Consider the following 26,973-nt stretch of genomic DNA (forward strand, 5'->3'; position numbering starts at 1 on the left):
ACTATCTATTTAGACATAGCAAAATTTTAATATATATTTGAAACGAATGAATACATGCCTATCTTGTTAATTATTCATAAATATATCACGGATATCCAACCTAATCTTTTTTTTATTAATCCTACAGAGACTATCATTTATTAGACAAAGTTTTTTTTATGTGTTATTGATTTTTTTTGCATTCTCTTCCGTTTATTTTTCAAGGAAGTAAATTAGGTAAGTATTTATTTTTAAGACAATGCAATGTATGTACGTACTAATTCGATTTACTTCATGAGGTTTATAATTTGATTGAGTACTTATTTTTAGTTGAAATTGCGTTCACTTCGTGATAAAGTTTATGTTTTTGATTTATAGATTTTTTATGTAATTATACTTAATTTGGTAAAAAAAATAAAAAAAATATGACTCATTTATTATTATTGCATTTCTGTGGATTTCTATTAACTTTTAGTTTACGATCCTAAAACCATGGCCCCCACATCCTGAAGCGGGTCCCAGGCTAGGATGTTTGGTGGCCCCCCTACCTATCGCTAAGGGTAAAGGCATTGTGATGCGCTGCAGTAGAGTTTTCCATTAATGGTGTACGCGGTAAAATTAAGGTATATTTTTACCAATGTTTAATAATTTTTAATATGCACTTACATCCATTTGAATTATGGAGTTGTTGAGTATCGGCACACAGTTAAAAATTGAATCGTACAACCAAAAAAAAAAATTAATATCATTGAAGTAAAATAGCGTTAAAATATTTATAATATAAATAAATAATATTTTTTTTACTGTTAGAGCAAATTTGTGATCTGTGTTTATCTCACTTATCTGGTCGACTCGCCACGCCGGGCCCTTCCTGAGCCCGGCCCCCCAGGCTAGAGCCCTGTCAGTCCCCCCCTTGTGGGGGCCATGCCTAAAACAATCCATCGATTCCGGTGATTTCACCATTGGTTGCCGTACGAGATTTACAATATTACAGTCTCAAGTAGGTAAATAAGAGGAAATGCTTATTTTGGAAATTTTATTTATTTATTTAAAAAAATACATATTGAACACAATATAACAAATTATCAATTCAAAAACAAAGCAAAAAAAATATTTTATAGAAAAGAAATAAAATAAAAAAAACAACAATATTAATTAAAAAAAAATACAAATTAAACAGTTAAATAGAATTTTAAAAACAAAATATATAATGCATCGGTAAAAATGTCTACATCTCTAGGGAGTTCATTGACCAGCCGCACAGCCATCGCTATTGGTGCCTGATGAGCCTGACATGAGGAAACAGTTTTCAACCAAAATATGTCATGACTGCGACCACGCATGTGATTGCGGGTGCATAAAAATTCAAATTTTCCAGAATATCAGAATTGGAAACTTGGTATACCACGTGAGAGCGGGGAAAATGCTTTAAGAGCAGAAGTGACATACGAGCGTCAAGAAAATGAAAGCTGAGCATGCCTTGAAGAAAATTAGTCGGAAAATACTCGTTTGAGAAACTGTCAAAAGGAAAATAATTATATAAGTACATTAAAATAAAGATTTCAAAGAAATTCTTCTGAACACGCTCTAAAACAAGCTTATAAAACCTCATAAGTACTCATGGACCCATACCCAAGAACAGTCCGTACTAATGAAATGAATGAGTTTACGTAAAATATTTGGATTCTTGAATGGTTTTGCCTATCTCATGACGAATCCTAGAAATTTTCTTACTTACTATACAGAAAATGGCAGCTATTTCTATATTCTAATAATAATAATCCCTAACTAATCTTAAATGCAACATCTCCAGGTTTTGCGATAAACATTACTCTACGCTTTAAATAAGAATAATATTATCTTTTTTAAACAATATCCAAATTTTGCTGATATTTCCTTATTTGTATTAATAATATTTCAAATATTTAAATTGAAAGATTTAACAAATAAATATTGCCATTGTCAAAAAGATTTAAACGATTTAATTAACTAGATATACTGCAATAGATATAGTTTTAATGTGTATTAATGTGATTCCATTTGAAATGGGCAATAAAAAACTTTGTGCATTGTATTAAATGATTCTCTTTGCTAAATATTTATTATTATCTAAAAAAACAATTTAATTATATCAATATTTATGTTTACTTAATCAAAGCTATTAAAACGAGTAAATACAAAGTTATTAAGTTTTTAATGGTTATTTAAAATAGTATTTACATGAAATTTCGATAACCTATTGATTTTGAAACATACCTACTTAGCGGGGCATTTGGTCAAAGTAATAAAGCATTTAAAATTTCTAAATATTTTCAACCAACGTCGTTAAATATTATTTTAATTAAAAAAAAACAAAAACCCGATACCTATAAGTATACTAATTTATTAATTATATTTGAAATTGCGAAATTATATTTATAAAGCTCTGGCAAAATTTGTTTTGTCAATCATTTGCAATCAAATATTATAATATAATGCACTAGTATAAATTAAGTCCCATGCAGATGAAATACGTGGTATTAAAAATACATCAATCGACTAGATAGTGCGAGGATGGTAAATTGTGCGAAAACACTATTATTAGTCCATTCAATGAATATATTGTAGAGTGCACGGAATTTGTCACAATTTTTGACTTCAGGACTTTGTTAGGAGTATTTAGTAGGTAAACATACTAAAAATCCGCCCCTGGGATGTGAGCTAAAGGCGGGAGGGGAATCGAAAGGTCCCATTTTTTTGTTTTTTTGGTCATATCTCGGAAACGGTGCATGTAGAAAAAATCAAATAAAAATGAAAGATAATTGAATTTTATATAAAATTGTTTCTATACATATTTGTCGAATTCCCAACGGTTTCCGGAATTATTGAAAATCGATCATTTTCAACGATAATTGGCAGCCAATTTGCCCATTTGCTCGTCAAAGAAGGCCTCGAAACAGTTCAGTGACGTCCCGTGGGGGTAGGCAGATAGAGCGTCGCTTGGGGGCGGCAGTCACTCGAAGGGCGGCAAATCGAGAAGAATCATTAGGTATATAAAGAAATCTGTACCTAAACTTAGTAATCACGAAAATATCTCTCCATTAAAAAAATCAGCTCACTGGTTGGAAACAAAATGTACCTATTAATTAACATAGAATGTTTAACTGGATTGTCTTGTTTTTGTCGGGTTTGCGATGTCTAGTTTATTTCCGTTGTCCTTGGACGTCACATCCTTGACGTGCAGATTTGATAATTATATATGAATTATAGGTAGGTACATAGTTAGCTAATTTATCAAAATATTATTGCCAGTCACTCGCGAGTTTTGAAAGTTGTCAGGTGTATATTTAAATGTATTTGAATACCGTGGACCCGCAATATTGTTTATTGAAGTAGAGATGGTATATATATCATGAAAAGATGATAAAAAACTGTATAAAAAATGGGATGGCATTTTGGCGCTGCCTAGGGACGGCATTTTATCTAGGGACGTCACTGAAACAGTTAGTCATACAATTATTATTAAAACATACCAAAATCTTAAAACGACGTGTATTTCTCACAAATTAACTATAAAAATAATATCCTAAGTATAACATAAAATGACCTTTGATATAACCACTCAAAAAAATACGTACCTACTTCTATAATGTACTAAAACCATTACTAGTATTATTATTATGTGTCATCACTGAAATATTATAATTCGTAAACCTAGTAAAGAGTTGATATACATATTGATTTTTACAACGTTTTTCTTAGCTCGTATTCTTATTTGTCCGGTAGTTCTTTGTCCGGTACAAAACTTGCAATCGATTTTTAACTAACTTCCCGACTAGCTAGACATTTGAAACTTTTAGAATATATCAGAACACGAAACCAATGCATTTTTAATACGTTTAGCCATCTTTAAGTAGAATTGAATTCATTTTCAGTTAATTCTGTTTTGTATGAAAAGTTATTTCGACACCATTATTGGTTGCTAGGGGTCTGGGGTCCTAACAACTAAATTGTTAATATATACGTGCGTTATATGGAAATCAATATGACATGTCAAAATGACATTTCAGTATTATTTCTATCAAGTACAATTTTTTTTTGATCGTTTAAGCTAGTCAAGTCAAGCTTATATGATTCAACGGAAATTTTAAAAACGTTGTATATAAAAAGTTCTTTTTATCTTGTAATTATTTTACTAGGTACCTTGGAATTTGTAGTTTTGATTTTATTTTTTTCATCTTGGGGTGCCTGAAGATCAGTCAATGTCAGGCCTTTAACTCCCTTAACCCACCTCGAAAGTGGAAGAAAATCCCTCGTGTATACTGTTCCAAGCCAAAAGGGCGTTAGTAGTTAATCACTACTAGTCATGAGAGCGAAAAGAGTGAAAAATTTTCATGTTAATGAGAACTACTTCGTTTCTTTACAATTTCTTTCTTAGTACCTACTGGAGTTTTTTTCTTTCATGTATGGTAGAATAATATTGTTTTGGAGTATGTACCAGGTACCTAGTGTTAATTTATTTATTTATTTGCAATTGTAATTTTTAAATCACTTAATTCCTTTCGGCTGTCTAATGCCGGCGCTCCATTGGCACGCAAGTCAGACGATTTACAGCCTTCGCGTGGAGCACCCCAGGTCTGCGGACTTTATAATCCGCAGACCAGGCTCGTTGGATTTCAAACATGTTTGATATTTTACCTCCGAGTTGCCAGACTTCGTCCGTCGATTGCAATGCAAATTCGATTTGACATTAATTCGCAATCATTCGGACCGCAAAAAAATCTGTAATTGTTTTAAACATTTTCATTGATTTATTTGTTAATTTACACATTATAAAATGAGAGATTTACCAATTATTTTTTTATTTGTATTTATGAAATTCATAAAAGAAAACGTAAATCTTGTGTTGTTTTCACTGCTATATTATTTTATACAAGTCTACATATAAATAACACAAAATTAGAGGGTTATCAGAAGACATTACGATAATCGCAATTTTTTACTTTTGACAGCTCGACTTTTTTATTCGTTCATTGATCAGTAGCAGGGCATAGACAAATCGGACGATTTATTGTCCTCGGACTTTTGGCTCGCCAATGGAGCGCTGGCATAAGAAAAAAAAATATTTATGTTTTTGTTTGTATTTATTTCTGTTATGTTTTATTTGTTTATTATAATCATTTTCACGTTGGAAAATCGTAACTCTGTTTGCAATCATCTATGAAGCGCCCTTTTGACACTAGTCGGCAGATATATTTTTTGTTAATCTTACCTCATAATTTTTAACTCAAAATTACCGACATGTTACTTACGCCTTTTTGGCTTGGAGCAGTCGATATACTTAATAAAAATATATCTAAAGACAATAATATGTTTTCGATAACTATAATGAGGCGAATATATTATTAAGATCCAGTCGGGGCATGAACCCGTGACCTTCCGCACGCTGTACCTATTCGTAGTGGGCAACACACCCAGTTATGGCGGCCAACGACTGACTTAACCCGGCAAACTAACAGAGGTATTTTAAATATGGCAACAACAATAATATTATGTCCTATACGTAACGTAGGTAGATAATTATAACCTTCAATTAATTGGATGTGTCAATACATACCTACAAATTTAATAAATTATGAATCTATTTCTAAATTCATTTAATAAACGGAATTTTTTATTCAATGAATAAGACACATGATTTGTGAATGGAACATTCTATTTTTAAAATTTTATTTTATTGTTTAATTTGTAATTTTTTTTGAATTATTGTTGTTTTTTTATTTTATTTTTTTTGTATCAAACTATTTTTTGCTTTGTTTTTTTTCTCTACTTCGTTTTTTCTCTAACTGATAACTTGTACTTTTTATTCTAAATGTCTTATTGTGAATGTCTGGATTAATAGTTTGTTATCTACTTAACGTGTATTTTTTAAATAAATATAATATATTGAACAAACATAATTTGAAAACATCTCATTCATTGAAACCTTAATTTCATATATACTAAAACCGATAACAAATAAACATTTCATGCAACGCCTAGGTACTGGCCTAACTCGTAGTAATTAAGTAGGATGCGCAAAAACACACTGGCGCGAATCCAGCGGATACAGGTTCAAGTGCCGTCGGGTGTTGTATTTTTTTCCACAAAAAGATTTATTCTTGTGTGTTTATGCATGAGATGTTTTCAAATTATAAATATGACTGCAGGTTTGTCCAAAATACCTCATTGATAATTAGATAATTAAAAAAAATAATGTATATGGCAATTGATCACAAATAAGTAGTACTACAGTACATAAATATAATATATATATATTTAAAAAAAAATAATGTTAATAATGAAAATACGTAATTTAATCACTAGTTTTATGTCGTCAGTGAGCTAATTTCATCGAATTCGTGTGTCGTTGTCATTAGTACATACATATGTACATACATTCATTAATAGTAGGTAATAACCTGACAACTGTGCTCTTTTTCTCAAATCTCTACAGCCTACCTTTTCCCAAAAAGTCACCCTCACCACTGGTATCAGTATCATATGGTCAAAAGCCGTTTAGTGAAAGTAGTTTTCATTTCCCAATGAATATGATAAAATATTCATCAGAATCACCACCGCCTCGCGCTACAAAGAATTTTCCAGGGATTTTGCAAGACGGTTTTTTATAGGCCCTGGTCGAATAATTGAAATCATCAATAACCGATGCGGCTAGCCGTATAGTTTTCAATATGGCACATTTTTCCTTTGAATTAACATCGAGTGAGTGACGTCCCCAGCCAAAGTGACGCCCTTAAACTGACTTTTTCCATGCCCCCATTCGTTTTGTCTTACAAATTTTCTGCAAATTGGTAATGCACCTACTAATCTATTTTATTATTTTTTTCGGCTAGGTATCGTAAACAGAAAACTCTTTAAATTGATATACACACCATATACTAATAATTAAAGCCATTACACTAAACCTATTCTAAAACAGTATTAGTTTTAAGTACATGGAGGTCTGTGGTACTGACAGGTGTGGAGGCACCCCTGTGAAAATCTTTCAAACAACCATTAATTACAGTATGTATTACAATAGGAATTGTTATTTACAATAGGTGGGCACAACACTAGTTATACTGTCAGGATTTTTATGCTTCGATTACCGATGGCCAAGCGGTTACCGCATCAGCTTATAAAGTCGTGGGTCCTGGGTTCTAATCTCAGGTTTTACAAGTTCACATGTTGTTTTTCAATTTTGTTTGGACCAAAGCATGGACTTAATAGTTTGAGCAAGTGGCTAACATTAATTATTTCTCGTAATCTGTGAATACAACCCTCCACTCTGTGAATGCCCATATGATCTTCTTAAGATCGGACACGGTTTAAAATAAATAAAACTAAGAAGTCAATTCTTTCTAATGACTAAAACCGCTACTGCTCTCAAAAGTTATAATATTTGCATTCGTTCCTTCGTTGCCCTTTATGATGTTCCACCCCTATGCAACGCATGACCTGCATACCCCCAACAGACGTCACTGAATTGAGGGATAATTTGATACCACCATCTGGAAAACTCGAACAATTAAACGAGTGTCGTCTTGGCGCCGATAAAGATTAATAAAAATCGTGAAGAAATATATATTATTACGTTATGGATGTGTAGGAATAAGTATACGTTGGTGAATAGATTTTTTTAATTAATCACATTCTTGATGAAGCGGTCATTTGTACATATAGCTTAAAAATATGCCTTAAAATACTATACTGGATAGAGTAGGTAAACTTAAGTGATAATCATTTTAACATAACCTAACCTAACGCCTGCCTCCACGAGACTTCACCGCATCAAGTAAAGTAATTTGCGTGTCAAAGTATCGATCAAAGAAACCTTTAAAAACACCTTGATAGTAATCGCGTAGTATCCATAAAAAAACTAGGAAAATAAATAAAGTACAGGTAAAAAAATCAACACAACTTACCAGATACAAGAAGCCAACAGCCTATGATCAACACCATGGATATCCAATTCACATAGTTATAGTTATAGAACTCCATCTTCGTTTTTTTCTTATAATAAAAATCAACCACAGATAATATTTTATTGATTAAAATAATTTACACAATATACAGTCACTTGTTTTCTATCACTTCTACGATAAAATTAATAATATTACTTGCTCTGTACAACTATCAAATTTTAATTCGTAAAATGTATACAGTAGATTTTTATAAACAACGTAATTAATTGGTTTATTATGTTATTTTGATTATAATATATTGTCAATATAGACAGAAATAAATGTTGCTTTTTATTATTGTTTACGTAATTCTAATAATATTTTATTTTTGATGTATTTTCATAACTAGGCAATGAATACTATTTCCACATCCATTTTGTATTCAAAACATCTCACAAAAGATTCGAAAGAACGTGTGTTTACACCGGTGTCTGGTAAACAATGTTCCGGTTGGGTAACGAGCGATTGGTTCGAGTGTTATGCGATGTAATACGGTACTGCCGGTCCAGACGATGGCTGAGGACTGATTTTGAAATCGAAACTGATTGTCAAAGAAACCGACAGTGCTGGCTGGTTTCACTGATGCCAGAGGCGAGCCTCCGTCTCCTTCCACCTTCTATAACCTCGGCAGCTCCAAGCTGACAAGATGTAATATTGTAAATAAATTTCCAATCTTAGTGCGAAATGATATTACTTGATCAGTGCTTCTTTTACAAACTAACTAGACTTTCATAAGACATTCAACCGAGCATTTAAACGTACATAAGGCTGTACATTTATAAATTATAAATTTTCTGTACTTTATACACTGTTATTACATTTATACAATTGTAAGGATCATAAAAAAAAAAACTCGGCGCTTTGCGCCTCGCAGGGGTCTCCGCCCTCCTGAGCCCCTCATGGTTACTTAAACTCTGACGGCTAAAATTATTGAACATGGAACATGCTTTGCCTACTGATTCTATGAATGCTGGTTGTCCAAATTCAAAAGAAAATTTATTTGTCAAAGTAAAAGCCAAAGGATTCAAACAATTTTACTTTTCTGAAAATCATGTAATTTCAATAATAAAACTAAAGAAGTAATAATAGCAGACGAACAATACGTCGCACAGAATGTAGGCTACTGAACGCAAAATGAAAATAATCGGCGCGCGTAAATAATCGGGGCGGGCTGCGCGTCTATAGTTCTTCTTTCGACCATATATAGTAGACTATAGTTATTCTACGTATATTTTTCGTAACGCTTTTGCGTCGGAGATCATGACTAAAACATGTTCCATGTTAAAATACATATTATTCACAATGTCTAGGTAGGTACATAACTACAAATAATATACATGTTAGCTTCAACCATAATATGGTATTATAAATTATACTTTGGAAACATTTGGATACATATACACGCATTGATGTTTGGCTGAGCTATGAACATCTCAAGATTAATTATTGGTAATTGATATTTTTTTCTTCTTAATGTTTCAAGAAGCATTTGTCTTTATGGTTGACAAACAGCGTGATTTATAATATCTTCATTGTCGCTTCCGTGTTGACATTTTGGATCATTTATTATACTAAAGCGAGCTAGAGTTGCTGTAAGATTAAAGTGAACAGTTCTGCAGCGATTAATTATTGTTACAACTGTTTTAGATGTATCAACGGGTCTATTCTATACAAAAGGCTGCTCTCGTCCGCTAAAACCGCTAACTAGGGTATGTTTGTATCAAATTATTAACACGTATTGTAACAATTACAATTAGCTGGTATAAATTGTTGCAATAAATGCTATATTTTAACGGCATGCCCCCTGCCTGTGCTAAAATTTAGAGCATGAGCGATAGAGAGAGAGCGAGAGAGAGACAGTTTCGACTGATTAACTGATCACGATACAATTATAATTATAATATTTCAATATAAAATGTATGTAATAAATACTAACACATTATCACGTTAGCACGTTAGCAGTCGATAGTCGCCTTTTGTACAGAATAGACCCGCAAGTATTTTATTGGCGGTTTTATAACTCTAATATGATTGAAAATACTTTATTCCTTTTATCTTACATTATTAAGATTGACTAAAAAGTTTGTTGTAACAAAACAACACAAAATCTTATTATTGTTTGTAGAAATAGGATTGCTAATAATGTCTACTGCAGTTGAAGGGTGGATTATAAGACGAACATAATAATATGGCAGAACTGAACAATTTTACAGGAGGAGCAAAAATACGTAATAGAATCTCATCCTTGTGAATTATGATTTTTTTTTTTGATGTGATACTATACAATATGTGCTTATTTTTCAATGAGAAATAATAATCATTAGAACTTTTGAAGTGTCAGAAAAATATGTAATAGATAGATGTCATTTGTCATAATTAATATATGTATTTGTAGAAACTTTTTTGTGAAATGATTTTTTTTTTGCTGGAATCAAAGAAACTTTAACACATTTTAACTCATGTTATCATGTGCTGTTTTTGGAAGAACGGTAAATGAGAGCATATAGACGTTTAAAACAAAATGACATAAATCCACCTTTCAGTTTTGTCGACCGGTGCTGATAGGGTCAAACAAGCAAATGAATATTTCACTCGTTTCGTAAAATATTTTTTTAAATATTTGCCATGTATAACTCGGCACACATGCGACGTTAGCTTATTTAACACGTATAGAAAATGATAGTAATTTATGATCAAACATGAATGCAAAATGTGATGAAAAATAATAATTGTGACATAATATCCATCATTATTTGTTTTTTATTTGTGTCTAACACGTTGTACTAGTGTTACGTTTAATAAAGTGCAGCAAATAAATGATTTTAACCAGGGAAAGCAACATTAATGGAAATTGACTTAAAGGAAGCAGGGTTGTCATTATTATTTTAGGCCGTAAAACCAAGAGACACAAAGCGACCCGACTGTAAAAAAATTAAGGTATCTATAATCAAACAACCACAATTTTACAGGAGACAGGAAAAACACTTATAAAAATATATAACAAGAATTTCAGTGATGTTTAAAAAAATATTTTTAATTATTAACATTAATTGCCTTAAAAATCATAAGTAGGTACGAGGGTGGGTCAATAAGTCCTTAGAAAAGCCGACAGGTGGCGCGACTAGTACTGTAAGCGGTTTGTTTTCATGCAGCGGCACTACCGATTCAGTATGCTGCGAAGTTTCAATCAGATTGGTCGGGTTGTTGTGTGTTTCTCGTACATTTAAAAAAAAAATTGCTTGTGGAAAATGGAAAAATGGAAAATGGAGAAAATTGAGTTTAGAGCTGTTATTAAACATTTTAATATAAAAGGGTTAACAGCAAAGGAAATAAAAAATGAGTTGGATTTAGTTCACGGCATATCTGCTCCTTCACTTGCAACTATTTATAACTGGTTAAATGAATTTAAACGTGGTCGTACATCAACAAAGGATGAACCACGCTCAGGACGTCCTGTAGAGGTGACTGCCGCGTTTGCTCACAGTCGACAATAAACGCAATAGGGTGGTGGCCTCTAAAGCCCTGTTGTCGCTCATGCAACGCAATCCGGATGAATTTTTTCGTCGCTTTGTGACTGTAGATGAAACATGGATACACCACTATACTCCCGAGACGAAAGAACAGTCAAAGCAGTGGATTGCGAAGACAAACCATGTCCAAAGAAGGCGAAAACCGTAAAATCAGCTGGTAAGGTTATGGCTACTGTATTTTGGGATGCACGTGAAATTATTTTCGTTGACTATTTGGAAAAAGGAAAAACAATAACAGGGGATTATTATGCATCTAAAAAACGAAATTGAAGAAAAACGGCCTCATTTAAACAGGAAAAAAATCCTCTTTCATCAGGACAATGCCCGTGTTCACACATGTTTACGATCAATGGCTAAAATTGAAGAATTGAAGTTCGAATTGGTCGACCACCCACCGTATTCGCCAGATTTAGCCCCCAGTGACTTTTTCCTTTTCCCAAACTTAAAAAAATGGCTAAGTGGACAACGTTTTTTTTCAAATGAAGAAGTCATCGATCGGACAAATGCTTATTTTGAGGACCTTCCGAAAACTTATTTTTCTGACGGTTTAAAAAAAATTGAGAAACGTCTAACCAAGTGTATTGAGCTCCAAGGAGATTATGTTGAGAAATAAAAAAAAAATACAAAAATAAAAACTGTTTTAATGCTTTTTTCTAAGGAATTATTGACCCACCCTCGTACTATAAATCACTGAAATAATTCTTGTTGTTTATTTGGTTTTCCTTTCTCCTGTAAAATTTATTTTTTGCATATAGACCCCTTTTCGAGGGACATCTTCAAATATTGAATGCGCGTTATGTTAACGTTACATACTTTTAATAAACGATTTCTTTTATTCAAATAAATAGTTGACAAGATTTTAAGAATGTAACATTCCATATATTGAACATACATAACTTAAAACACCTCAGATATATTTATACCCACCAAAAAAAAACTATATTTGATAAGCATTTCATGTAGGTATGACCTACTAGTTTAAATTGTCGTCATTAGATAGGAGGCTCGTAGCATAATTGGGTAATGCACGGATTGGCGGGGGTCAAATATAGTTTTTTTTCTGGTGGGTATAATATATCTGAGGTGTTTTCAAGTTATGTATATTACAAACTTTAATGCATATTATGAAACTGACGTACCTAACTATTAAAAATAATATACCTATTATTTAGCACGTGTTTAAGTTTATCCCATATTTTCCACACTCGAGATCTATAGCATGTTATACCACACCCAGTAGATTAAACTAGTTCCCATTCATTTTGTGTTCCCTGATTAATGATCAACAGAGTGAGGTACTGCAAATCGTCATTGAGCTCGGCTGTCCAAATTTAAACCATAGCAAGTGACATTTTGAAAAACATTTTAAATTGCTTAATTTTTTAGATATTCATCATTCAAAAACCTACCAACTACACAGTTTCCATTTCATACATTGATGTATTATACAGTATCTGACAATAACAATTATTTTGAAACCAAGTAGGGTAACAACGGTTGCGTGGTTTTAATTTTAGATTTTGATATTATTTTATATTAGATAATGGTATTCTTTTTGAATTATGGTCACACTGTGATTTGAATTGGACATTTGTTTCATTCAATATCTACATAATAAACATAAATTGATAAATACAAGTACATTGTTCTCATAATTGCAATAAATAATGCAGTAATTTAATGATCCAAAAGTTTATTTTTATTGGTATTGTGTTAATTTATTGTCTTACTATATTAGGTATATAAATAATTATTTTAAGGTGGCATATTATTTCTTATGTTTTTTTTTTATTTCTCTACGGTAATTACGCAGTTCTTTTGAAATTTCTTCTTGAAATAAGTAATATTACTAATGACACCTACTAAATTACAAGGTTTCGAATCAAATTTGTGTAGGTACATACTCGGTTTTCAATTTGGTAATTCAATAATTCTTGTATATTGGATAGCATATTGATAATTATTAGTAAAGGCCATAAAACAATGCAAATGTTGAGGAAACTATTTTTTTTGATACTTATATCGATAGGAAATTGAAAATTATATATTATAATATATCGCTGCTGCTAAAAGTTGGTAAGTCTCGCAATCATATTATTGAGTAGGTATAATTTGAAAGTTTGACATAAATCCTCTAAAATCAGGCGTAATGCTAATTTATTTGTGCTTAAGCCGGGTCTCACATCTAAACTCGCCTCGTCTGCCGCACAGCCATAATTCAAACCTTCTAGGAACGTCGCTCTGATGTTGCATATGAAGACCGCGCACATAAGCACTTAGCAACAGTCGCGTGTAACCGAGAGCCGGTATAGGAATGACCAATTCGTAGGTGTGCGTATGCGTTCTGGCAACTTCAAGTCGCAGCCCGAGACGCATACGATTTGTTGCTAGCAGCACTAGATTTTTTTTCAAACTAAAAAGTCGCATTCCACCAATGTGCGGAGCTCTATTTGGCAACGTGTGTTTTGTGAATAACGATGACGTCACATCAACGTATTCGACACGTTGCAGATGAGACGAGTTTTGATGTGCGACCCGGCTTATGTGCATGTTCTTTATATCGGATGATCTTGAATTTTTTTTCTAGCATACATATTAAATTTATAATATATAGACACATACTCCGTAAGTTTTTAACTCTAAATACCTAAATTATTGACTTACCGACTTTTGGCAGTAACCCGAGGTATATTTATTATAATATTTCATGATAATTATAGAAATATGATTCATTAAATTTAATTTTAATCGGTTTTTGAGTTTCCTTGATGAAGTCATTTACCGGGTTTTGAATTTGGAAGCTTTTGTTGCCATGTAATCATTTTGCTCCCATAATGTGAATCATTATAATTATCTTGTATAGAAGTTAACATAGTAAGTAGATTAGATTAGGTAAGTCTCAATGCAGTGACATCCGGGTTCATACATGGGCACCATGATGTAATTATCAATAATTAAAATGTGCTATGGCGCTCCGTAATAAATTGTATTAAAATAGTTTTATTAAGTCATTTTGTACCACATTAGTGAAACTATTTTTTTTTAATTAAGGCAGTGCTAGCGCGAAACGCTGAAATCAACAATCGTCTGTCACATGTAAATTGTACGAATTATAATTCACCGTGAGCTGTTATACCGGAAAGAATAGGGCATAATATATATCTTAATTATTTCAAAAAGGTGTTATAGCGGGTTTTGAAATTTAGCGATACATATAGCATTGAGATTTATTTTAAATACGAGTTTTTCGTGAAGCATTTGCTGACAGTAATTTTCCAATTATATTAGATTCAATAAGAACATTACTTTGATACTTGATAAGTACTACTTTATACCTACGAGCACCTACTTGCTTACCTACTTTTGAATTATTTAGAATTTAATATAAATATTTACGATATGATTGTATTTCCAATTTACTCACCTACCCATTTTCTTTTGTCTTTCTCTTGTATTGTGGTTTTTATTACATATTATTTAATTGTTTTATTTAGACATGAATTTGATCTCAATACTATATGGCCATCGGATACAGCGTCTCACGGGTGAACTGTTATACGGCCAATTGCATACGTACAATTTTCCGGACACGGCAAAAGTTACATTGTGATGAGGTAATTTTTACGTACCTAAACTAAATGTGTTATAATCCTGCAAGGCTATTCTAAATAGTTAACACGTTTCCATTATTTGTATTGCTCTAAAATAACAAGGGTTCAATGGAATTTCATAAACAAGTTGGCATGTAAATAACACACACATTAATTACACTAATTGTCAGGTGCATCGTATATAAATGAGCCAACTTCCAAGCTCGTTTATCCCTATACTTATTATTATTGGCACCACATCCCAGTATGAATCTTGGACAGGTCCAAAATCATTCCCCATCGTCGTCTCTCATTTGAATTGGATCGCCAGATAGATACGCCGTGAGTGAATTCCTTTTCACCGGAGGCGTCATCTCCCAGAGCGCCTCCGTCCCTCTGGTTTTGTAAACGTTAGACGGTCCTCAGATCTAAGCTCGCCTCGTCTGCCGCTCAGCCATAAATCAAACCTTCTAGGAACATCGCTGCGGTGTTGAATATGAAGACCGCGTACATCTACCTAGCGACAGTCGCGCGTAGCTTCTCGAAAGGTATATATTATATTCGAATACGGTGACCAGCGAGCCGGTATATGAATGATCAATTCGTAGGTGCGTGTATGCGTTCTGGTGACTTCGAATCGCAGGCCGAAACGCGTGCGATTTGTTGATAGCAGCACTAGATTTTTTTTTCAAACTAAAATGTCGCATTCGACCAATCTGCGGAGCTCAATTTGGCAACATGTGTTTTGTGAGTAACTATGACGTCAGATTGATGTATTAGACACGTTGCAGACGAGACGAGTTTTAATGTGCAATCCGGCTTAAGCATTTCGACGACTATGTAATCATCCATTCTTTCTACGTGTCCCACCCAGTGCTCGAAAAGAACAAGAACACGCCGAAGCACAGCTTCGCTTCGTAAAATCCTTGACACTACCGCTCCGCCTCGTGGAAAATTTATAAATGGCGGTCAGGTTCAGAAATTTATTTTTTCATCAATGTGTTATGTGAAAAAAAATCATGTGTCGTATTTCAAGGAAGCCCCCTTTACGCGCAATTCTATATTCGTCGGTCCCTATTAAAAAAGTCGGATCTGAAATTTTGTCATTTTCGGATTATTACATAAAAGTTGTTTAAACACTTTAAACATTTATACCACAATCACAGTTTTTTTTGTTTGTTTGAAAAATTTCGAGATACTCAAGTTAAAAATGACGGATCTACCGAGAGTGTCCGAACAACAATGTCGGTTCTTACCAACCGACATTGTTGGCTGGTCGTGGGTGAGCAAGAAGCGTTGAATCTGACAGTTGCTGCTATGTTCACCGGACAGACGGATGTTTTTATAAACGTTTAGAAAAGTTTCTATAACCCGTATTTTTATTCATTATGGCAAGCAATAGGTCACAAAGGATATTTGATGAAACATCTTTGATTGCGCGTACTGAAAAATAGCATTTTGAAGATCCGACTTTTTTAATAGGGACCGACGATATTATGTAGCGAAATTTTAAAATACCGTTCCATTTCGTTTATATGTGTAAATATGATAATTATAAGGTGGCCCTAGAACCGCCATAAATAAGTGATACGAAATACGCCCGATGCTCGAGGCACATTTTATATTATTATAAGAATTGTTTATCAAAACCTTGAAATATCCGTAAGCGTTGGTCGTGACTCGAGCCCACGTTTCTCACAAAAGTAATCATTTTATAGGGTTCAAATATATAATGAAGTCTATTTGCCATAAAAAATAAATAATGTAATAAAACATGCTAACTAAAACTAACTCGATTCTTTGTTTTCGCTCTGGTCGAATAAACTATAGTCGTACATATATTTTTTTGTATCTTATTTTTGATAATAGCATGTTTTTTATAACTGGGTAATGAATCTTTTCAAAACATATAAAATTAATTCAACAGACATCAAGTTATTATTTATTACAGTCAGTGTGTAAAAAACATTATATTATATTTTTACAGCCATAAAAAGTCTATAAAACAATGATATTTTTTCTAATATTAAGTATATTATCATTTTATATTCACCACATATGAAATTATTTTAATAATTGTAGGTTTATAGCTGAAAAAATAATACTTACACTTCATTACCAAGAAATAAATCAGAATCTAATCAGGCATTACCTAATAATAAATAACATTTAAAATATTATTTGCCTCCCACTGTTTTTGTAACATAGTCGAATCTCAAGATAGGGGAGAGGAATGGAAGCCATCGACTATTTGTGTTTATATTATATTAGTCTGAATGTTAGACACATTTGTATTAAGTTTATAGGTAATCCATAGCACAGAATAGATGAATAAAGAAAATTCAGATTGGCTATAACCCAAACAGGGTTTTGTATGTGTGAGTGTCCTACGAAAATGATTAAACACACATTATATACGTGCAATAGTGTATGTTGCAACATTCAAATACACCAATATCGAATGAGCGTCAGTGCATAAACCGAGAGCATTTAGCAGAACGAAGGACAAGCTTAGAATGCCGTATTCTTGACACGTATCTAAGATTAGCCCATATTCTTCCACACTCAAAATCGGTTACCTGTTACTCCATACCCGTAAGGTATTTTAGTTCCCATTAATTCTGTGTTACCTGGGTAATAGTATAATAGCATTGTCTAATAGGATCTCCTTAATAGACTCATCGACGTCTCTAGGTTAGGTTACTAATTGTAAATTATGCGTATTACATTTGGCCGTTAGCTGTCTTACCAGAAGCAGAAAGAGATGACCGTATAGCATTGAGATCAACAATTACACGCTGCTCGTGTTCGAGCAATGTTTGCGCTTTTAATATTGGTAATATTTTAGAATATTTCGTAAGCTTTGCTTTGCATTCCTTGAATTTTGTGTCTTAACCGTTATTGAGTCATAAAATAAATCTCGTATAGTTCACCGTGAGCTATCTTACCGGAAAGAAATTATCGTATAGCATTAAGATCAAACATTACGCACTGATTATGTTCGACCAATATTCGAGCTTTCAATATATTTGGTCATATTTTAGAATATTTCGTCGGCTTTGCATTCCTTGAAGGTTGTGGCTTGACGGTCAATAATAATCAATAATCATAAAGAAAATCTCGCTTCAAATTGTTGGTATATGGCGACTAGTTTCACATTTTTCTATTTCTTAATCTATTCTGTCAAAATAAAACCCATCATTTCAAATAAAAAGCACCCACCACCTTCCCAGTCTATCGGAAAGAAGCCTCCTGGATAGTTGGATGTAATTTAAACATGTTTTTCTTAGTTATTAAACGTTTAGATATATTTAACATGCATAATTAATGAAGATATGTCAAAAATAGTGTTGAATACTTAATTTTAGGTCGTCCGTGAAATTCGTGAAACGACATTCCACAGAACTGTAAAAAATGCGGAAGTGACACTGAAAAATACATCTTTTAAAGCATCAAATTTGATTAATTATTATTGCATAAATAACTAAATTCACATGTCTACTATACCATGTATTCATTATCAATCATAATGTTAAACGAGAACTTTTTTCATAATCTTTATATATAAATTGAAAACGCTAAAAAATCAGAGTAGGTCCTGGCTGGTTCCATGAATAAACAGACCATGAAGAAACAGAACGGTGACAAAACAGAACTACGACATTTCAAAAAAATATAACATTTAATATTGAAATTGTCGTATCTCTATATTATGTTGCATGTATTTTTAATAACACAGGTTTTGATACGCCGTAAAAAATAAAATTATATAATTTTTACATTCCGCTGGACGGCAATTGAACGGAACTCAACTCAGTGTTGCCGGCAAGCTAGGTATAATATCTCGTATTAATCAATCTAATAATAATATATTCAAAATTCTTGGGTCCAACAAAATAATGAGTTTAATAATTCTGTGGAGATAAAAAATAGAAAGATCACCTCACTTTCCATTTAGATTTAGAACATGGAATCATTTTAGTGCAATCTATAAATTTCATTTATATGATTGAATGTCATACTTAGATATTATTTTTTAAATTATTAATTATTTTGTACAAAGTTACAGTCACAGACAATAATATTATAAGTACGCAAATATTTTAGGCTTACACATCAGAGTCTATTGTTTTGCAAACATTGCGATAGACGTCCTAAGGTCACGTTACATAAAGTCTATACAAATATACCCTCTGCATTCCCGGCAAATAATCCGATAAACACGTTAAAGGCAGGTGGTGCACTGTGATGATACTGTAATCTATATTTATTTATAATACATAATATACAACAGATGTCGTTGGCAAATTAAATTTTTTTTATAAAATATAAGTGATTATTTATATACATATTTTTTCTTAAGAAGGTGGCTTTAAATAATCGCCTAGTATAGAGTGTTCGCCACTGGTGCCAACATCCAAAATTATTTGGTAAACAGTAATTTCATTAAAGGCAATAAAATTAGCAAAATAATATGCATAATAGCGCTTGTACACATGCATGGAATTACTGTCGGCAATTGTGCTTATTTTAAACTGTCATGACAATAACAGTTTACACGTAAAAGTGCTGACTGTCTCTCCAATCTCATTCTTCAAGAATAAGCGAGACGCGAGGTTGTCATTTTATACTACTATCTGACAGGTCGTATTGAAAATCGTAGCTAAAAATGAATAGTTCGTTTTTTTACCGGCAGGTTCGCCAATATCGTTCTACTGCGCAGGCGCAGATCTTACTTGCGAGGAAAAAATCATCACAATTAATTTGGAAGCTGCTTTCAAACTTGTTTGATTTATGCACGTAATCTTGCCAACTGCAGGATAATACATGTTTCCCCATACATTTTCTTTCTGTGCACAGTAAATCTATGCACGACGTGTAAACGGGGTATTAGTATAATATTAAACGCACCATATTAAATTCTGAAGCATTTTACAGTAGTATATTTTTTAAATTGTATTTCTAGATAAAACGAATATCAGGAACAAAGTAAAGTTGCATTCATAACATGATTATTTATTTTATAATCAGTTTTCTTAATCCATATTGATTAATTTTACTTTCATATCGAATACAGGTAAGACGTAACGAGATCACTTACATTTTCTCTACATACCTACCTCAAACTTTTTTTTAAAAACCGTAGCGTGATATAGGAAAATATTACGTGTGAGGTATATGAAAATCTAATTAGCATTATAAAATAATATTACATAGGCTCTCGTGAGTTCACTTGGCGGCCGTAATCAATATTGCGACTATACCGAAGCTGGATTCGATATAAATAAAAAAAGATTTGAAGGGTACTGTTCGGTTATACGGAATACAGCGGCAAACACATTTTGAAAATACCCGATATATTGGATTATTTGTTAGTTTAGGTTAGGTTTGGTTAGATTAACCTAACAAATAACGGTGGTCGCGCGGCTTGAGCGTTGGACTATCACGCCGTGGGTCTCAGGTTCGAATCCTGGGTCTGGCAAGTACACATATTGTTTTTCAATTTGTGTGTGAGTCAGGGTATGGACCCTATAGGTTGAGCAAGTGGTTGACATCCATTTCTCGTAAAAAACAAAATCTGTTAATACAAACCTCTACTCTGTGGAGGCTCATATTATCCTATTAGGATCGGACATGGTCGAAAAAAAAAATTAATAATCCAGTATATCGGGTATTTTCAAAATGTGTTTGCCGCTGTATTCCGTATAACCGTACTGTACAAAATTCACGTTTTAATTTAAATAAATATTATATTATATAATATTTTTAAATAAAAAATACATTTTTTTAATGTTTTAGGATATACCTAAGTGGAGTGTAGTTAACAGATTCTGTAAAGTGTAAGCTGTAAGCCTAACCTAACCTCACCTATAACGTCATGGGTCCCAGGTTCGAATCCTGGGTCTGGCAAGTAGACATATTGTTTTTCAATTTGTGTATGAGTCAGAGTATGGACCGAATAGCTTGAGCATCAATTTCTCGTAAAAACAAAACCTGTTAATACAAAACCTCCACTCTGTGGAGGCCCATATGATCTCATTAAGATCGGACATGGTCACATGATCACAAAATAATAAATAATAAATAGGAGCATCCCCAAAAATAGATGGTAAAATAGGTATGATGTAATCGTATTAGATACTTTTACTTACTTTACCCTGTCACGCCCCAATATTGGGGCATAGGGAAAGTACAAGGTCACGCTATTTCCCTCGATCAATCGCTAAATCTCTCGCCAGGGGAAGGAGGGCTGGCCACGGTGACGGAGCCCTTGAGTGTCGATCTCTCCGGCGACATCCGGTACATGTCCCAGCCACGTGAAGCGTCTTTTCGTGATTAGTTCAATTATGACTGCCGTGTCCGCCTTTGATCTCTGGTGTTTGTAACGAGGTCGTGCTAATGTACCCCTAAGATTCGGCGGAGACACTTATAAATTGCATTGTTAACAGATCTATATTATTAAAATCATGTAAATATTTTTTTTAAATAGGTACCTACCAGTTTGTAATACGACACAATCAAAAGTATCACTCCAAGCAAAGGTCACCGCACGCCAATATTCTATACATAATATTATCGTTTCTGTTTTGTAAAAAGGGCGAATTAACCATTTTGGCGAAATCGAGATTTTAATGAAAATACAATATGTACCCTACTAGCTTTATTATGTAAAAACGGAGAATTTGTATCTCCACAGGAAAGCACTTAAAATGATAATCGAAAGGGCGAATATCCATTTAGTATTACAAATAAAAAGCGAATGTGACATATTAGGCCTTTTAAAATATTATATAATAATGCCTATTATAATGACAGTATTCTGTCTAAGCTTTATTATAAACTTGTTAGATATTTATAATCCTCCACAGGTAGTTAACAAAAAAATGTCAAAAGTTAAAAATCCTCCTGCAAAATAGCATTTTGGTTAATTCGCCCTTTTTACAAAACACCGACGATTGTACATGCATACTCCAATTTCTTCTCTCAGATTGCAAGGTTTCGATTTTTCCGCTAGGTGCCTCAAAATATTTCATGTAAATATATTTTTTAAATTACATTATTTTGAATGGAGTGCTCACTGCCATCTACCGTTGAACGTTTATACTATTTTATGAGGCGTCATAAAACACGCTATAAAAGATAATAGTATTGAACAAATACGTCATAATAAATAATATTTACCTGAAATCCCTGGTAGGTATCTGAATGCAGCACCATCTTACAAAACTAAGTATTTTAAAGTGGAGTTTGATTCTACGATGGCCATCTATCAACACAATACAAGAGATATTAAAAAAACGCATATAAAAATAGTTTAAAACACGGTGATAAAACGTCCATTGAACGCAATATTCATCTTGTTATGATTATTTTTATAATTGAATTGTATAGTTATATATTTTAACACTTAATTGTGATTATACGTAACGTATTTAGATTAAATATGTACAATAGTAGAAAATGTGATGTACGATTTGGCAAAGATTATTAATGTCATACAATCCCATTACAATCCTACTGTTCTTTTGTTTTCATTTGCAATATAATATGTATTTGAATTTAGAATATCTCTAACTATCTTCTCTACTAGTACTAGTACTTAGCATGCTTTGGAGATTATAAATTTACATTTCGACGTCATCTACCATTATGCATCCGCTTTTTAATTTATTATACTGATGTATTTAAGCGCGCACACAAGGGGGGTCGGGTCCGGACCCCTCCTAGGAATGAAAGAATACATAAGTATTATTTAGGTGAATAGAATATCACTTCGTCTTTGCCAGGACCCCCTAATTGAAAATCGTGACCCTCAGGATTTATCAACGGAACTCATGAATTCGTGCATCCATCTGAGGCATTCAATGTTTGCTTTAATATTCTGACGTAACGTGTCTAAAAGACAAGACAGAGCAGACAACACAAACGGACACTAACCATCCGAATAATTATGACCGGTAAGCCACGCGTATTGGATAATCACTCGCAGTTAGAGAATCCAATCCCGGGATTTGGGATTGATTTTTTTATCTATCACAAGCAATTAGTATGTGTACAAAATTATGTTAGTGGAATGTATGTACCTGCACTAGGGAATCCAATCCCGAGCCAAAATTCTGATCCCGGGATTTCGGGATTACAATTTGACAATCCCGGGATCCCGGGACTGGTCCCGGGATTGGCATTTTTTTTCCATTTTTATTATAAAAAAATTATATTTACACATAACATTGATAAAATCGGTCAAAAATAAATCTAGTATAATTAATAATATTTAAGACATTTATTGTTAATATTGTATATCTACGTTCAATCTTGGAAATACTAAAAGTTTAATGGAGTAAATAATATTAAATATAGGTACTCGTATATATACATATAAATAATAATGTGAATTTAATACGAGATTGCTGTTTGTGATAGTAAAGACTTAACGAATGGATTAGCGAGATTTAAAATAGTAAAGCAAATAATCATGGCATACCTACTTATGGCCTTTCCGCTTCATAAATCTAATTAGTCAGCCAAATATGAAATTGCCGTAAAACGTATGAGATCATGGTGGAATTACTTTGTTAAAAGTGCGAAGCATTGTTTTTTCCAATCTTTCTCATTTTTAATAATTCATGTGAAAAAATAAAATGAATCGGCAACATACACATGGGTATAAGTCAAACTTCATTCAAACTGAGTTTATTTCTGATGTAGTTATTTTTTATTAAAAGTATTTTTTCTGTTATATTTTCGCTTAAATTTTATGTTCCATAAAAATTGATAAAAATCAATCCCGAAATCCCGGGATTATGTTTATCAATCCCGGGATTCATAGGTATCGAAAATAGCTCGGGATCCCGGGATTGGAATCCCTAACCTGCACATGTCACAGGGGGAATCGCCGGATGCTCACGGATAATAAATAACCATTCTTTTGTTGTCATACGCAATCGTAAGAACATCAGAAAAATATTAATTCGTTCATTTAATATCCAGTTAGACGCCACTGACGTTCTGGCACGCGAACGGCGTCTAATCGCCAGTGCCACGAAGGTGCAGGCAGGCACTTGTTTCTACGCCGAATTTTATGAATGTTTTCTTTCCCTAAATAAACAAGATTAAACGCACACAATATTCACATTAAATGTCTTAAATAGTATAAATTATACTAGACCATTGCCGACTCAAGTAGAAAGCCGATACATTCACAACGACTGGTCCTACTTTTTCCGCCACTCCCATTATTGTCTAAGGATGACCTGTCCATTGCCTGTTATTTTTCTATAAAGTGCTCATACTGACGCGTCTGTCGTGTTCACACAGGGAATGATTTGAATAGATAAGTTAGATGATAAATAATACACTAACATTAACACACCTTCTACAAATGTAATGCATCTATAGATCAATGCTACATATTTTTTTTGGAAATCTATATTACCACCGGTTTTTGTATGAAGGACTAGTCTGACTTTGACAGCTGATGAATAACAGGAATGTATATTATTAATAATTTATTAATATATTTGATTTCAGAATTTTTTATAATACAATTTGAAAGGAGAAAGGGCGAATCAATATGTCAAGCAATCTGGGATCTGATTTTGACAGCTGAACAGCGGACCACTGGTTGCTTGTGCGAAAAGATATGCTCAGGCTTTATTAATCTAAAGATGGCGCTGACTAGACATATTTGACCGATTTTATCAATGCTATTTGTATAAATAAAAAAATAATATCAACTATCCCGAATCCCGAAAACGCCGATCTCGAAATCCCGGGATCAAAATTTTGGCTTGGGATTGGATTCCCTACTCGCAGTGTCATAGCTGCAGGACAATTCCCGTTATCTTAAAAGTCATAAATTAATTATTCTGTTTTTTTTAATGGACCACCCCCCTCTTACACCATTTTTCTGTGAGCGCCCCTTGTCATGCTAGACAATGAATTACAATAATTAAATTAGTGGAGATACAGTTATAATACATTTTAATATACCTAAGCATAACATTGAAAATGAGTTTCAGGTAATCTAATTAATTAAGTGGCGAGCGGGGGGGGGGGGTAAAAATCGATCGCTTTATTAGTTAATGTCATTCAATTGAAACTTGTTAGGTAGGTACATCTTCTTTCAGATTAATATCACTATAAGTATTATTATTTAAAAATATCGAGAAGTATCAATAAACATAGTGATAAGGTCATGCATTATTGAATAACGATGTATTCAAGGGTGTGCTTTCTAAATTAAAGCTCCACAGTTAATTGATCAAAAATCTTCGTAAAAAATAATGATAAAGTAATATAGTATGTAAAAGGTACATTTTATTTTGTTTTATTGGTAATAAAGTACCAATACACGCAAAGACTTTCCTGGTGTATATTATTATCATGAAAAAAAAGTTTAAGTCGAGTTCAGCGCTCGAAATAGAAAAGTTTATGATTTCATCGCATTCTATAATTTTCCTAAAATATTAAAATTTGCGAGTTTTTTTTATTATACATTGCCTACATACCTACCTTAGATGAAAAAATGCAATAACATTCATTAGATATCTGATACACACTATTCCTAAAGATTTCGCTGGCAATGTTTTTCAGCGCCACTGACAAAAAACGATTTTTTACCAAAGATGCTGTGTATAGTATTACTTTTCCTTTATCTGCCGCAAAATATATATATATTATGGTTTGTCTGCCCCGCGGGACGTCACTAGTTTATACTTATAAATAATATTTTGTTTACGATCGTTTAATTAGTTCAATTACTAATATCATACAATATCCACAGACATTGAAAATGGAAAGCGAATCCTGGAACACTAAACCCGAATTCTATGGAATGGTACACAATTTTCCTTAAACAAAATTTATGTTATATTAAGATCGTCAAAAACTTTCTAACAAAACAACATAAAATCTTATTATTGTTTGTAGAAATAGGTGTGTACGACATGTTTATTATTAAACTTTAATAAAATTGTAAATAAATGTAATGATTTTCATAATAATTCCCGAACCGGAGCGGTAGTCTCGAGAATTTCATGAACCAGAGCTGTGCTCCGGTTCGTTCCAGTCCATTTCGAGCGCTGAACGAGTTTTAATAAATTCATAACTGAATAATATACGACATTTCATATTATCACCTAAGTGATCTTTCGTCAGGGTGTGTCGCCATTTATTATCCAAGATATACGTAGTTATTCACGCTAGGGATTCCAATCCCGGGATCCCGAGCTATTTTCGATACCTATGAATCCCGGGATTGATAAACATAATCCCGGGATTGTTTTTTTTTATCAATTTTTATGGAAAATAAAATAAAAGCGAAAATAAAACAGAAAAACACTTTTAATAAAAAATAACTACATTAGAAATAAACTGAGTTTGAATGAAGTTTGATTTATACCCATGTGTAGGTTGCCGATTCATTTTATTTTTTCACATGAATTATTAAAAATGAGAAAGATTGGAAAAAAACAATGCACTTTTAACAAAGTAATTCTACCATGATATCATACGTTTTACGGCAGTTTCATATTTGGCTGACTAATTAGATTTATGATGCGGAAAGGCCATAAGTACGCCATGATTATTTGCTTACTATTGTAAATCTCGCTAATCCATTCACTGTGTCTTTACTATCAGAAACAGCAATCTCATATTAAATTCACATTATTATTTATATTACAATATTATTTACTCCAATAAACTTGTGTATTTCCAAGATTGAACGTATACAATATTAACAATAAATGTCTTAAATAGTATAAATTATACAAGATTTATCTTTGACCGATTTTATCAATGTTATTTGTAAATATAAAAATTTTATATTAACAATGGAAAAAAAATGCCAATCCCGGGACCAGTCCCGGGATCCCGGGATTGTCAAAT

General features: G+C 32.7%; 1 protein-coding gene across 1 annotated transcript in view; it reads right to left on the minus strand.

Annotated features, from left to right (window-relative positions):
* LOC147073204 (uncharacterized) overlaps nucleotides 1-8,486 on the minus strand; it is a 109,477-nt gene extending 100,991 nt beyond the window's left edge. Inside the window, exon 1 of the mRNA XM_085945533.1 lies at nucleotides 7,923-8,486. Within this exon, the coding sequence (XP_085801659.1) occupies nucleotides 7,923-7,998 (76 nt within the window). The 5' untranslated portion in view covers nucleotides 7,999-8,486. The remainder of the gene's footprint in view (nucleotides 1-7,922) is intronic.
* Between the last annotated feature and the right edge of the window lie 18,487 nt (nucleotides 8,487-26,973).

Source organism: Rhyacophila brunnea, unplaced genomic scaffold, assembly GCF_057557595.1.
Source record: "Rhyacophila brunnea isolate RB1 unplaced genomic scaffold, BYU_Rbru_1.0 scaffold_18, whole genome shotgun sequence".
NCBI classification, from domain to species: domain Eukaryota; kingdom Metazoa; phylum Arthropoda; class Insecta; order Trichoptera; family Rhyacophilidae; genus Rhyacophila; species Rhyacophila brunnea.